At 45.0% G+C, this 15,232-nt stretch overlaps 1 protein-coding gene across 1 annotated transcript in view; it reads left to right on the plus strand.

The window, feature by feature from the left end:
- Positions 1-227: 227 nt before the first annotated feature.
- Positions 228-15,232, plus strand: part of CIMIP2B (ciliary microtubule inner protein 2B) — a 64,285-nt gene continuing 49,280 nt past the window's right edge. Inside the window, exon 1 of the mRNA XM_069212025.1 lies at positions 228-453. Within this exon, the coding sequence (XP_069068126.1) occupies positions 386-453 (68 nt within the window). The 5' untranslated portion in view covers positions 228-385. The remainder of the gene's footprint in view (positions 454-15,232) is intronic.

Here is a 15,232-nt window from a genome sequence, read left to right on the forward strand (position 1 = left end):
CGATAGATAGACAGACAGACAGACGGGTAGATAGATAGATAGATAGATAGATAGATAGATAGATAGATAGATAGATAGATAGATAGATAGATAGATAGATAGATAGATAGCACCTCCCGGCTCTGGTGCCCGTAGTGACCCTGCGAGGACCCTACGGTCCCGGGAGCAGGCCCGTCCCTCTGACTCCTCCCTGCGAGGCTAGGCTCCTCCCCTCCTGCCCTGGAGCCGGACCTTACCTCTGTGCAAACAGAAACCGTGGAGCGGTGCTGGGCGCACTAGCAACAGACCTCTCCCTGCCCAGGCACAACACAGGGAGGCTGGAGAGGCGGGGAGGGCAGGAGACACCTGCAGAGAGAGGGGAGAGGACCTCTTCCCCGACAGCAGCATGGCCACCGAGTTTGCCCCCAAGATCAGCCCCATGCTGATGACCCCAGACCCGCACTACATCCCAGGGTAAGTGCTGGCCTGCAGAGTCTTCAGAAAAGTTGTAAAATCGTGAATACTTTACAAAGAGTTCGACAAGGAGTTAGTACTGTGGAGCTATCTTACTTTGTGTCAGCCTTGCCTTTCACAATTATGTTTCTATCACCCCTACACACCCGGCCACCCCATTTATGCTAACTACATCCTTCTAGCTAATGCGCTATGATACAGCAGGCGAACCATGTTCACGCTATATCCTAGCAACAGAAGTCAACAAGCTGAGGCCGGGACATGTCTTTAAGAGATGTTACAGCACAGAAAGTAAAGACACAAGCTGCCCAGGAGGGTCCTAACCTTTCACTGATGGGGGCACTTTTGCCTCTTGCTTTCTGTCAATATTTCACTTTAGGAGCGGTGGCAGTCGATCGTGAAAAAGTGCATTTGGGTTTCTTACACCAGCCTCGATAGTCGAGCAGCAGTCCCTGTGCAGGAATGTGCAGCGAGAATCTCGAAGGAGGGCACTGCCTGGCCCGCACAGCACTGTGCTGGAGCCACAACTGTGGCAGGCGTGAGCTGGTGTGAAACACGTCTGCAAGCCTCAGTGCCACACAAAGCATTGCGAGTGCCCGGCTTCTGTGAGTGTGATGCTTTAGCCACGAATACTCGCAGCCAATGCGAATCACAGTGGCACAGGTTTAACCAGGAGGTTTTGGCTAGCGTTTAAAGAAGACTCACCTAGTTTCAAGGCACTAGGCATGTAGACAACATACACAATTAACAGAGGAAAGATCTGCGAGGTTTTACGTAATTTTTGTCATGCACGCCCCCTACTTTTCTCCAAATTCCCCAATTCTGTCTCCACAGACACTGGACCGTGACAGTGCCTCCCATGGCAACCAGTCAAGGAAACCAGGCCGGAGCCGGAAGCGAGAGTCTGTGTGTCACAGGAGCAGCCGGAGCTGTCCGGGGAGGAATGTGAGCCTGTGCTGACAGAAGAGACAATGACACAAACAGGACAACTTCAGCCCTTCTACTCCCCTCGTGGCTGCGGGCCACGCGCACAGGCCCAGGGCAGCATTCCTTCCTCCTCCCAGCACCTGACTCTGTTTGGGTCTGCGGCGTCCCCGTACGTGACAGCGTGGCCATGGTGACCGGGCCGTGGCGTGAGCAACGTGAGCTCGGCGCGTGACCCCGCGAGACCCGAGCGTCACCTTTCAGGTCTCAGGTGACCAGGAGCAGCCATACTGGGCCAAACTTCACCCCACAAAGCATTTTAAGGTGCATATTTAGAAGCCCCTAGCTCCACCATAGCATCACTTTTTTGTGATGCTCCAGTGGCGCTGTGCACTGCGCCATATTTACGAGGTGTAACGCCACTTTTTGTGGCTTAACGCCGCCTTGTAAATATGGGCCTGTCCGATGCAGTTTTCTGCGGCAGAGGGCTGTGCAATGGGTGTTGCTGTGGGCGTTCCACCGCAGCACCCGTTGCTTTAGATGCTGCCCCAGATTTAAAAGGGAATGAAAACCTGAGACAGCGCCAAAAACTAATGCCACCCCACTGGTGGGGTTAGCATGGGGCAACGAGGAGAAATACTTTTATTTCTCCTCGTTTTTGCTTTTTCTGTGTGTGCTGCATTAAAGAGGGGCTACATAAAATAGACCGATTCTTCCATGTCAGAACGGGAATGCTAGAGAATATACTGGTGAATTTGAGATGCTTTTCTGAAATATGCATCTGGATGTTTTGTGTTAATGGCAATAATGAACCAAGGACATTTGTTATACCCACTGATTGCAATTTTTTTAAGTGTGTAATAGTTCTCAACGCTATCAGGGTCTTCTACAGTTCAAACTCAACCCTTCCTCCCAAAAACAGGCAAACGACTGAATTAATAAAGAAATAATGTATTCCTTCATATTTGTTAACTGTGCCCTCGAAGTTTTACTCTCATACGTCTCCAAATACTCTTATATTTCCTTTCCTGACATTCTGTGCCCATTTTATGCAAATTCAGGAAGTGTGGCTTTCAGAAGCATTGAGACAGTACAAGGACTGTGTCAGCGAAGAAGAGGAAAAATGTAGTGTTATTTAAAAAAAAAAGAAGGGCTTTGTTGCCAGATAAATACTGCAATTAGAAGTACCGCACACACATTGTAAATAAGGTACCAATGTTCCCCTCTCCCAGTATTTTACCATGGTAGTGCAGTGTGTATCTTACAATATTGAGCCAAAGCTAAGAATAAAGTATGTTATGTCATAGGTGGGTTCCAACCAAGAACAGTTTCTTAGGCTATGACAATCGTGCCCCCTACTTTGGGATGCCAGATTACTCCATGCTGGTAGATTCAAATGTTTTAAGTCCTTTCCTTTTATAAGTCAGGTTTGTTTGTTCAGTTGTGTTCATGGATATCAAGCAAAGAATTTAACTAGTGGAATGCACTTTTTTTAATGACAACATGACGTGACCTGGAAACCCTCTCGTTAGAACCGTCAAATGCATACATCCTCATTGCCCTTTCATTATATAGTTAATATATATTTCTGTATGGTACTACCTATATTTGAGGTTATGCAGTCTATCTTTTACCATTTGTGATATAGCTGGGGCAGCTGTTACCATTCGAAATATACTGTGTCAGGAAATTAACTTTAAAAAAGTATAATTCAAATAAATATTTGTTTAGGTTTCCATACCCTAAAACGTGAAAGGGAAGGTTAATGTGTGGTATTTTTGTAACAGTGTACAGAGTTTGGTAGGCACTATACATCTGACACCCTATTTTCAACAAATAACTGTGGCTGTAGAAACATAAGCTGGATGGACCAGGAGAAGAATTTTAACTGGAGGACTAGCGACAATTTATGGTATGTAGGGCCAGATTTACAAGGCCCTAGCGCCACCTTGCACCACATTAGCATTACTTTTTCTTTTATGCCAATGTGGCTCAGCGAGGCAAAAATTGCCACGCCATATTGACAAAGTGACGCAATGCGTGCATTGCACCACTTTGTGACCTCTTGCGCCACATTATGCCTGCATCAGGCATAATGTATGCAAGGGGGTGTTCTAGTGTTAGGAGGCCCGCAAAAATGATGCAATGAAATCTACAAGATTTAATTACGCCTTTTTTGGTGTTATTTTTAATGCCTGCTCAAAGCAGCCGTTAAAAGGACACACTCATTAAAGTCAATGGGTGTCCTAGAACCTTGTTGCACTAGCATCAACATTTTTGACGCTAGTGTAGGAAAGCGCCACAATAGCATCATAAAGTTTGACACTATTTCCCGAATGTGCACCATGATGCGCTATATTGTAAATACGACACACCCATGGTGGCGGGCGCAAGAAATCTGGCACAGCAGTGCTGATGCGCCAGATTCTTGTAAATCTGGGCTGTAGTTCATTGGGATATCGCATCTGCTGTGTCGACCTCACACCACTCTCAATCTACAATATTTAATTACACCATTTTTGGCGTTATTTTTAACGCCTGCTCAAAGAAGCCGTTAAAAGGACGCATCCATTAAAGTCAATGGGTGTCATTGCACCTTGTTGCACTAGCGTCAATATTTTTGACACTAGTGCAGGAAAGCACCACAATAGCATCAACAATTTTGACACTATTGGCCTAACGTGCACCATGGCGCAGTTCAGGAGAAAGGAGAAAATACTGTCCACAGAGTGTATGTTACGTGGTATGCAAATAAGCGACTTCATCCATATGGTATGGGCATATGCATAACACAATTATTTATTCATTGTTTGCTGTGTTGAAAAAACGAATTGACCTATTACTATGAATGCTGGAGGAGATTAGGGGCTTGAGGGGAGAACGGATTCTGGTGGCCCTGGACACACTGCTTGCAAAGGGAGGAGACAACTAGACACTGAAAGTCAGAGAGCACCCCAACGCATAGTGGGACATATTTATACTCCGTTTGCGCCGAATTTGCGTCGTTTTATTAGACGCAAAACTAACTCCATATTTATACTTTGGCGTTAGACGCGTCTAGCGACAAAGTTCATGGAGTCAGCGTAATTTTTTGGCGTGAACACCTTCCTTGCGTTAATGAGATGCAAGGTAGGCGTTCCCGTCTAAAATAATGACTGCGACGCAAATGCGTCGTATTTATACTCCCGGGCAAAAATCACGCCCGGGAGTGGGCGGGGCAAAAAACCCCGCATTTGCGCCTCTTTTTAACACCTGGGTCAGGGCAGGCGTTAAGGGACCTGTGGGCTCAAAATGAGCCCACAGCTGCTCTCCCATGCCCCCAGGGACCCCCCCTGCCACCCTTGCCCACCCCAGGAGGTCACCCAAGGCTGGAGGGACCCATCCCAGGGACATTCAGGTAAGTTCAGGTAAGTATAATTTTTTTTTTTTTATATTTTTTTTTGGCATAGGGGGGCCTGATTTGTGCCCCCCTACATGCCACAATGCCCAATGACCATGCCCAGGGGACATAAGTCCCCTGGGCATGGCCATTGGGCTAGGGGGCATGACTCCTGTCTTTACTAAGACAGGAGTCATGTAAATGGCGTCTGGGCGTCGTTAAAAATGGCGCAAATCGGGTGGAGGCGATTTTCTTGCCTCAACCTGACTTGCCCCATTTTAAGACGCCCTAACGCCATTTTCCCCAACGCCGGCGCTGCCTGGTGTACGTGGTTTTTTTCCACGCACACCAGGCAGCGCCGGTCTGCTAGCGCCGGCTAACGCCATTCAATAAATACGGCGCCCGCATGGTGCTTCAGAATGGCGTTAGCCGGCGCTAATCTTTTTGGCGCAAAACTGCGATAGCGCAGTTTTGCGTCAAAAAGTATAAATATGGGCCAAAGAATGTCCATGGGGCAAAGAGTGGTGCTCAAAGATAAAGGAGCGGATTCACCGATACAGGAGATGCCCAACAAGGATAAAAACATGGAGACCCCAGTAGAATTATTTCCCCAGTAGAATTGAGGACATCAGGTCTCCGTACTTATTGTAAGTAAATCTGACAAACTCCCAAGAAGTATGATGAAATGTTTTTGCTGGTAAAATACAACCATTTTTGTCAGTCAGAAATTCTCAATAGGATTCACCAATGGCGCAAAAATTGTACAAATGAATAATCATCCACCAAGAGTGCGTAGAAATTCATAGTAGTAAATGCCACTCCAGCGGGTTCAAGATATGATTATTAACTTTATAAGTTTGTGAACATCCACAAACTGGTACATTTCTGTTTTTTCCCGAACTCCAATTCACCTCTGGTCAGACATGTTTTGAAACAAATGGGGCAACTATTCTGACGTTCTCAGCAGCATGCCTTGAAATATCTACCTTTGCACAGCTTTACAGCCATATTATTGTGAATGTGCGTTCAGGTGGAAATGTGACTTTCTACATGTACTGTAATGGTTCATTTTTCTTTTGTGAATCAGGCGCAATGTGCTTTTGGTGGTTTTGACCTAAATTAAATGTTTGTTCCATCGCCTTTATAATTACTAAAATTACATATATGCCACCTGTGCACAGGGAATGCTCCTTGGATAGTTGAAAAACATTCAGGGTGTAGTCTGTAAAGCACACAACAGTTTTTGTTTACATGAGTTGTGGAGAGCTGGACATGTTGCAGACTTCCTTCACACATTACTGCCCTCCTGTCCCCTGGGAGAGTGTCACAGTGTTAAGGTAAAAGTCCTTACCCTACATTCACAAAGAGGCAAAACATAACTTATGTTAAACTAGTCAGCAGCAGTTTCTGAAAAGGAGATGACTAATGTTTCATTGTTTTTTTCTTGAAACTAAACCACAACTACCAGAAATTCAGTACTTCTGCAGTAATTCTACGAGTGCTACCAGGAGTAAAGTACTTCTGCAGTAATTCTGCCAGTGCTACCAGAAGTACGGTACTTCTGCAGTAATTCTGCTAGTGCTACCAGAAGCACAGTACTTCTGCAGTAATTCTGCTAGTGCTACCAGAAGCACAGTACTTCTGCAGTAATTCTGCGAGTTCTACCAGAAGTACGGTATGTCTGCAGTAATTCTGCCAGTGCTACCAGAAGTACGCTACTTCTGCAGTAATTCTGCTAGTGCTACCAGAAGCACAGTACTTCTGCAGTAATTCTGCGAGTTCTACCAGAAGTACGGTATGTCTCAGTAATTCTGCCAGTGCTACCAGAAGTACGGTACGTCTGCAGTAATACTGCCAGTGCTACCAGAAGTACGGTACTTCTGCAGTAATTCTGCGAGTGCTACCAGAAGTACAGTACTTCTGCAGTAATTCTGCAGTAATTCTGCCAGTGCTACCGGAAGTACAGTCCTTCTACAGTAATTCTGCGAGTGCTACCAGAAGTACAGTACTTCTGCAGTAATTCTACGAGTCCTACCAGGAGTAAAGTACTTCTGCAGTAATTCTGCCAGTGCTACCAGAAGTACGGTACTTCTGCAGTAATTCTGCCAGTGCTACCAGAAGTACGGTACTTCTGCAGTAATTCTGCTAGTGCTACCAGAAGCACAGTACTTCTGCAGTAATTCTGCTAGTGCTACCAGAAGCACAGTACTTCTGCAGTAATTCTGCGAGTTCTACCAGAAGTACGGTATGTCTGCAGTAATTCTGCCAGTGCTACCAGAAGTACGCTACTTCTGCAGTAATTCTGCTAGTGCTACCAGAAGCACAGTACTTCTGCAGTAATTCTGCGAGTTCTACCAGAAGTACGGTATGTCTGCAGTAATTCTGCCAGTGCTACCAGAAGTACGGTACGTCTGCAGTAATACTGACAGTGCTACCAGAAGTACGGTACGTCTGCAGTAATTCTGCTAGTGCAACCAGAAGTACAGTACGTCTGCAGTAATGCAGTAATTCTGCTAGTGTAACCAGAAGTACAGTAAGTCTGCAGAAATTCTGCGATTGCTACCAGCAGTACGGTACGTCTGCAGTAATTCCGCTTGTGCTACCAGAACTATGGCACTTCTGCAGAAATTCTGCTAGTGCTACCAGAAGTACAGTACTTCAAGGGGGCCTTTATTGCTCCTTTGTCATATCAGCTTTAAGCTCATCTGAGTGTCCCCAGTGCCAGGGCCCCTGACAGGAGGCAGACAGGCGCGCAGCTAAGAACCACTTATCTGTGTGAGGAGAAGCTTTTAAAAGGATACCATAGAATATTGCTATTTGTATAGATTTCTGATTGACTTTCTAATTTACACTGTATTTTTGTCTATGGTGCCTTTAACGTGTTCTTTGAGATGTGGGATTAAAGGGGTTCATTTGTAGCGCTGCTAGCTTTAGGCCAGAGAGAAACTGTTGTATAGTCCGACAGACCAATGAGTGAAAATGCAGAAAGGAGGTTGAACCGAGAAACCGGAGCCAATGGAAACTGAGGGATTTTCTTACAGGACTTTGTCTCAAATGGAATTAATCCTCTGGGGCAGAATTTTCCAGCCCGCCGGCCCAGTAGCTGCTGGGGAAGAACTATTACTTTGCCCAAAGGGCCAGCAGGATGACTGGGTGACCTGCACTCCCACCTGACATGGGACCTAACACATGAAGTTTTTTTGTGGGTGCAAAACGTGCGAATCACAAAATGACAGGCTCCGTGAGAGCAAAAACTTAAGTCACTGTACACAAAAAAGAAACTGCGTGTCAGAGATGACTTTCTGACTTAGACGCCCCCTTTGAGCCGCCATGCCATGTCTCAAGTGTTTATCACTGCTATTGCAGTAGCAAATCATTGACTAGATTTATGCGCTGGAGTCCATTTCTAAAGTGAAAACTGAACATGGGGACCCACTTCCACTTTGTGAATGTGGGCTGTCATCATTTGGGGAGCAGAAAGCAGCCTATATGCTTTCCCAGTGCCCGATACCTAATAAATAAATACCTATTAGGTGTGGCTATAGAAAGCTTTAGAATTCTGAAGACCTTGTGCTATCAATAATTAGAAAAGTAAAAGAATAACAGAGGTAAGATTTGGGGCAGCCCACTTCACCAATTGGCTTCATGTTGTGTATGGTTTGCGATTGCTTGGGTGTTCTGCTTATTAAGGCTATGGCATTTTATGGATGGTTACATTATCTGCAGGAATCCTGTCCTTCTTTAGTGGTCACCCTATATTTTTAGTTTTTTTGCTGGATGCTATATTTTTAGTGGCTTTTGAGCATGTGCACTTTACCTCTGCAAACCAGTAGTAAAGTGTCTACCCCCCCTTTAAAAACTGGTATATATAACTTGCCTTTAAGTCTCTAAAGTTGAGAACCACTTGTGGATTGCAGCACCAGTTGTGCCATTCACTGCAGTGGCAAGGCAAACAATGCTTCAAGCTCATCCAGGTCGATCAGGACTAATTTTCAATCATTAGACTTTGACCCAGAACAACAGAGAGAAAAGCAGCAAAGGGGAGAGAAGGACAAAGACAGAACAAAAAAAACAGTGACAAAGGAAGAAAGCAGGAATGAAAAAGAACCTGCAGGATAAATGTGCAGGGACTGTATGTTGGAGGATGAAAGAGACATCAGCTGAACTCAAGACTGCAAATCTTTTTTCCACCTTTTGTTTCGCAGTGTCCCAGAAGAAAACTACTAGACACAAGCCTTGGGGAGCCTGTCATCGACAAAAGTCAAAGATGAGAGTGCAAGACAATTAAATCCAAGGTCATCCATGCGCGGGCAATGAAGCTCTTGGTTGTTCGACATGCGACTCTACACTGCTCCAGGTCCTGTTCGCAACGAAGGTCACGGGACCACTCCCAAAGTTGCTCATAACACTCCTCTTTGTGATCCTGGACTTCTTCTGGTAAGTCGCATAAGATGAAGTCAAAGAAGTCAAAGCATTCTTTGATGTCTTAATGTTGCTCACAGCTCCCAGGTTGTTCCTGTGCAGCTGGCACCCAACACTGGTTCTGCTACTTGCTTCCCCGAGTTTCCCATAGCTGGAGCGACTCCCAATCAACTGTGAATTCTACGAGGCCATGAGCCTTATCTTTGGGTGGTCAAACCCCTCTGGAGTACCTTAGGGCCCCATGGGTTCAGGAGGGCCCCCAACAGAAACTCCATGGGTCAGGATCCGTTGGTAGACACTGGTCGGTCCTGGCCCGTGTCCTCACAGCCTCCTCTGGGAACCACTCCATTGGTGCCATTCTCATTATGACTTACAACTATGGTGCAGAGTCAGACAGAAATTGCACAACATTGTCTCTGGCGCCTACCAGGCCTATATGGCCTGAATTGGAGATAGACCTCCTTTTCCCTAAGGAGCCCACTGAGGAACACTAATGGAGGGGCTCTAAGGATACCTATGGCTACTTGACACCCTAGCAGAGTCCATGGCCGATGACACCTGGTACAAGGACTTGGCTGATGCCAGTGGTCATGGCACATCAATAGACACTGGCCTCCTCTCTCCTCCTACCATGGATATGAAGGAAGAGGCTTCTTTTGTGAGGTCCTGGACCTGCAGCTGCCCACAGTTAAGGTCAAGAACAATGTCTTGACGGAGGTGCTTCAGCCTGAGAAACGTGTCTGAGGGGCTGCAGCAGTGTGGGCTTCTCACAACCCAGAAAGACGGGTAGGAGCAATACAAGGGAGTCCTCTAAGGAGCCCTCAGAGTGCATGGACTTATACCATCAATAATGGCATTAGTATTGGGGTATGATTCCAACATGTTTGTTGCCAAACGTGCCTAGGTTTGGAGTTACCTTTATGCAGCTGGACCACAGGTAAGTGACCTGTGGCCAGTACATGGGTAAAATGGCTTCCCCACACTTACGAAGTCCACTGCATTGGAACTGAAGTTCCTAGAGGCACCTGTGCTCTTGAAGGTGTGCCCTCACACACAGGAACCTATACCCTGCCCATTGGGCTGAAAGAGCCTACCATAGGGTGACTAACAGTGACCTGGTGTAGGGACCAGCAGCAAAAGAGTGCATGCACCTTTTCACAGAGGCTGCAATGGCAGGCCTGCAGACACTGTTTGCTTGGGCTCCCATGGGTGGCATAATACATGCTGCTGCCCACAGGGGACCCCTGGTGTACCAATGCCCTGGGTACCTAAGTACCATATACTAGGAACTTACACAGGTATACCAGTATGACAATTGTGGGGTGTAAAGGGTATCAAAGCAACCAAATTTAGAGAGCAGAATCACTGGGGTCCTGGTTAGGAGGATCCCAGTGAAACAGTCTAAACACACTGATACACAGGCAAAAAGTGGTGGTAACCATGCTAAAAAGAGTGACTTTCCTACACCGCACTCGTCACTTCTGGCATGGGTGACACAAATGATGGCACAAAGAGACGAACAAAACCTCCTACCAAGGGGATTGTCCAAACAATTTCCAGATCTAGTCTGATGTCTAGGGAATATTATAAGGCAATTAATCTGCGGCTAGATAGAGTTTATGCGGATAGGGCATAACCAAAGGTAAGTGACTTGTTAGCTAATTACAGCGTCCAGCCACTGACAGCGCTCTTTTCGCAATGCCCGAAGTGAGGAATTTTTATTTTGCTGAGAATTGCGCCTTTATTTTTCCCTTTTTCCAACTGTGGGCAGACAGCCGCCATAACAGTCAAATTGTCTGGAGTTTCATATCCACTTACCATGGAAATTTTGCCTGGCCTAAATATTAGCACGACACAGGTACGGGGATGGAAAAGCACACGCTCACACTTCTCAATGCTTGAAGTCAAAGGCGCAGTCCCCCTGCTTAGTTGATACTTTCATAGTTTTTGGGCAGCTAGTGACCTTATGATTTTTTGGGCTTGCCAGCTTTCCAAGGTGTCTTCCAGCTAGGTCCTTGCAGTCAGCTGGGCTTGGTTGCTTTCTGTGGGTCATTTCACTCCCACCAACTGGCAGAATGCAGCTCATCTTCACAGCAGGAAGACTCCCTTCTCTCTGTAGGGCAGCAGAGGAACACTACAGGCTTCCTGGGTTAGGCCATGTGTAGGCGAAGAGTGGTTACCAGTCATGGGTTCTTTATCTCCCTTGATGTTAATACATATGCTTTCCTTGCAGACAGAACAATCAATGAAGCAGCACATATCCTCCAAGAGTGGTCAGGCCTGGCCACTCCGGAACAGAGGCTCCTTTTGTAAGAGTAAGGCCCATATTTATACTTTTTTAGTGCCACATTTCCGTCATTTGGTGATGCAAAAGCGGTGCAAACTTACAAAATACAATTGTATTTTGCAAGTTTGTGCTGTTTTTGCGCTAAAAAGTGGCACAAATGCGGTGCTAAAAAAGTATAAATATGGGCCTAAATGCTCTTCTAAATCTGAACCATTTTCCCTCCTCTTAAAGCCCAATTCACGGGTTCCCAGCTCAGTAGTTCCTCCTGAGACAAATACAGGCTGGCTCAGGTGGGTGTGTATTGCTTCTCCCTGGATGGCCAGTTTACAAGTGATGAGGGTCACAAAAGGGGAGTGAGTAGTTTCACAGTGGCAGGGGGAAGACAACAACTTCAAAGGGGCAAGGCTGAGTATCTATACCACTCCTCCTCCCTGGAATACTTAGTTTGGGGGTAGGGACATGGGGTCTGGCATGTCTGAAAGGATAATGAGAACTTTGCTTAGTGGAGTCGACCACGTATGATGGGGAGACTCATGCATGCAGTATTCATGGGATCCCATCTCCTTCTGCCCCAAGTTACGTAGGATTCCTCTCTCTCAGAGGTCTCAACATAAAGTCCCCTCTAAAAGGAAACCTGTTTGTTGTTTCTGTGCACTGGTAAATTTCCAAAGATCTTAACGTGGAGCGCCTGGCCACATATAAAGCAATTTGTGGTTAAATGCGCAATGAGAGGACAACATTAGTAATAACTCTATCTGATTATTCAGGGGTCTCAAACCTTTAGAGTAGCGGGAGCTACTTCTGATCTTTTAGAACCATCTTCAGCTATTGCCTTATATACAGATCAGATAACAGCACCTCAAGGGTGCCTCACTTTAACACGGCCTCTGGAGCACCTCTCCTGCTGTAGTTAGCAAGTACCATTAATAGCACACGGCTCTTTACACTTCTTCGTGAAACCTGTGAGATACAAGTGTCTCACTCGAGCTGGTGGCCTCCTCCTGCTCATGCAGGACATGGGATGATACTACACTCACTATGAAAGCTAAACCCGAATGACTTCGATAATCTGGCCATTTGCCTTAAAGTCCATTGGTTGATGTCAAGAAACTAGCCCTGCCTGAATGATCAAGATTAGTAATAGGTACAGGCAAACTTTATAGCTCTCTACCAGTAAATATATCTCTGCAACCACCCCAACAATGGTGAGTGACTTCTATGACAAAAATGAAACACAAAGTAATCATTGAAGAGCTTGCTTTAGGAAATTAACTTTCTTTAAAGGTCAAAAGAAAGAAGAGGTAGAAAGTAAAATGAGGAATGAAAAATAAAGAAAAGGGAAACGAAGAAAGAGAGAGGAAGGGTAGACAGACGAAATAAAGAAACGCAGAAAAGGTAAAGAAAGGAGAGGAAGAAGAAGAGTAAGATGAGTATAAGGAAGATGGTGATAAGAAAGAAAGAAAGAACAAGCACTGACAAAGCCAATAGGTCTGGTGTTGGCTGCCAGCCTTTTGGCAATTCTTGGTTTGTCATGGTTTTTGAAAAACCTTATTGTTTGGGAAGGTGCTAGGCATGGGCGTCTGCAGGGGAGGGGGTAAAGGAAGTGCTTGCCCCCCCCGGATTTAGATTCAGGCTGGTGTGCAGACTCACAGTGCAGCGTACACTATGCCATAATGTCACAGTACGCCATAGTGTTACACTTCTTGCACTAGTACGGCCACGCCCCCGCCAAAAACAGTCTGGGATTCCGCAGACTATGCCCCTGCGCCTTTTGACATTGTCAAAAAGGGTCGGAGGATGGATGACATCAATTTTATGCCCACCTACCCCCTGAAAAACGTTCTGTGGACACCCATGGTGCCAGGCCTTCATTATTCTTTAAAAAATGGCATCAGGCAAAAATGTTTTATGGTTTCAAGAAAGCACGCATTACTATAGTTGTCCCTGTCACTGAAGGGAACTACTTTGTGTGTGGATGTGCTAATTGTGAAAAGGCTGCATGCTGTAATTCATAGTGAAGTCGGCCACTGGCTGAAATGGGCTGACGCATTGCCACTTGATGCATACTCGATTGGGTCAAAGAAAAATGTGAATAATTCAGCCGTAGACAAATGGATGACGTGTGGCTGAAAACCTCTATAAGTAAATATGTTGTACACATAATTTTAATAAAATCAAAAGGTCTTGGTTAACACCCACCTAAAAAAAAACTAATTTGATGCCAGCTGCCTGTCTGTGAGTAAAGAAAGAAGGAATGAAAGAAAGAAAGAAAGAAAGAAAGAAAGGCAGACAAAAGAAATAATCAATGAAAGAAAAAGGAAGAAAGAAAGAAAAAAGAAAGAAAGAAAAAAGAAAGAAAGAAAGAACGGAAAACAATTAATAAAAAATGAACAAAACGAGAACGAAGAAAAAATAATTAAAGTAAAAATGGAAACTAAAAGAAAGAATGAAAATAAAAGAACAAATTAAAGAATTAAAAAAAAGGAAAGGTGAAAAGCAATGAAGGAAAAAAGTCAAGAATTAAATAAAAGAGAAAGAAGAAAGGAGGGAACCGAAAGGAAAGGGGTGAAGGAGAGGATGAAAAGATGGAAAGTGAAGAAGGAATCAAGAAAGGAGATAAAAAAAGAGGACAGAACGAGAAAGAAAGAAAAAAAGAAGGCGAGAAAAAAAACGGAAGGTAGAAGTGAATGAAGGAAGCAAGGAATGGAATAAATGACAAGTGGGAGCAGTAAAGGAAAAGAGAAACACAGCAGAGAAAGGGGGAAAGAAAAACGACCTCTGAACAGAAGAGAAAGTAAGGAAAGGAAAGAAAGAAAGAAGGAACAAAGGCCAGATGGAGACAAATAGAGAACAGGAAGGTAGAAGGTATGAAAGACATATGCAAAATAGAAAAGGAGCAAGAATAAGAGGAATTAAGAGAAATAAATATAATGTGAGTATCAACAAGAGAAAGAAAGAGAAAGAAGGAATGAAAGTCAAGGAAAGAGAGAAAAACAGAAACATATAATAAAAGGGAAAAATAAAGAAAATGGAGGAGGGTGAAAGAGAAAGACAGAAAATGAAGAAGTGAAAGCAAGAGAAAGGATAAGAACAGAGGAGAAAGAAAACAGAGAGAAAAATAAATATTGAAAACGAAAAACAAAAACAAAGAGAAAGTCAAAATGAAGAAAGAAGAAAAAAAGAAAGATTTAAATATATGCAAATTTCTTCCAAATATATTAATGCCAGTGACATTAACGAAATAATCTTCCCATGGATGACATATTTTTTTCAATAGTAAAGGTTTCCATACAAAGTGCTCTAATGTGAGGCTTTGTTTATTGATGATGTAATGCCACCTCTCAAGCAGCAGCGCTGCGTGGTCACCTTTCTGGGCCTCGCAGCTGCATAGGGACAGTCTGCAAGCTACCGATGGCTTGTGATTGACCTACTAGGGACTCCTGCATTACAACATCCGCTATGCGCTGCTTCCCCCTAACAGGTCTAACAATTCAACTAAGTAGGCAAAATAACTCACATCAAAGGGCTGAACAAGCCTTTCCCATGAGACAACTTAGATTCTAAGTCAAGTAGAGGTCAGGAGCGGCTCCTCCGCTAGGGCAGAGGAGCGCCACCCCCTGCCAGCAGCAGCAGCTGCAAGCCCTTTAATACAAAATGATAATAAACTATGGGGCAGGGCCACGGACTGTGGCGAGCACTGAGGAGAGTGCACTGTGCACTTCCCTCCCCTCAGAGCGCATGTGTGTTACGGCCGGCCAAACTCATGT

The sequence above is a fragment of the Pleurodeles waltl genome, chromosome 1_1 (genome assembly GCF_031143425.1).
Source record: "Pleurodeles waltl isolate 20211129_DDA chromosome 1_1, aPleWal1.hap1.20221129, whole genome shotgun sequence".
In the NCBI taxonomy this organism is placed as follows: Eukaryota; Metazoa; Chordata; class Amphibia; order Caudata; family Salamandridae; genus Pleurodeles; species Pleurodeles waltl.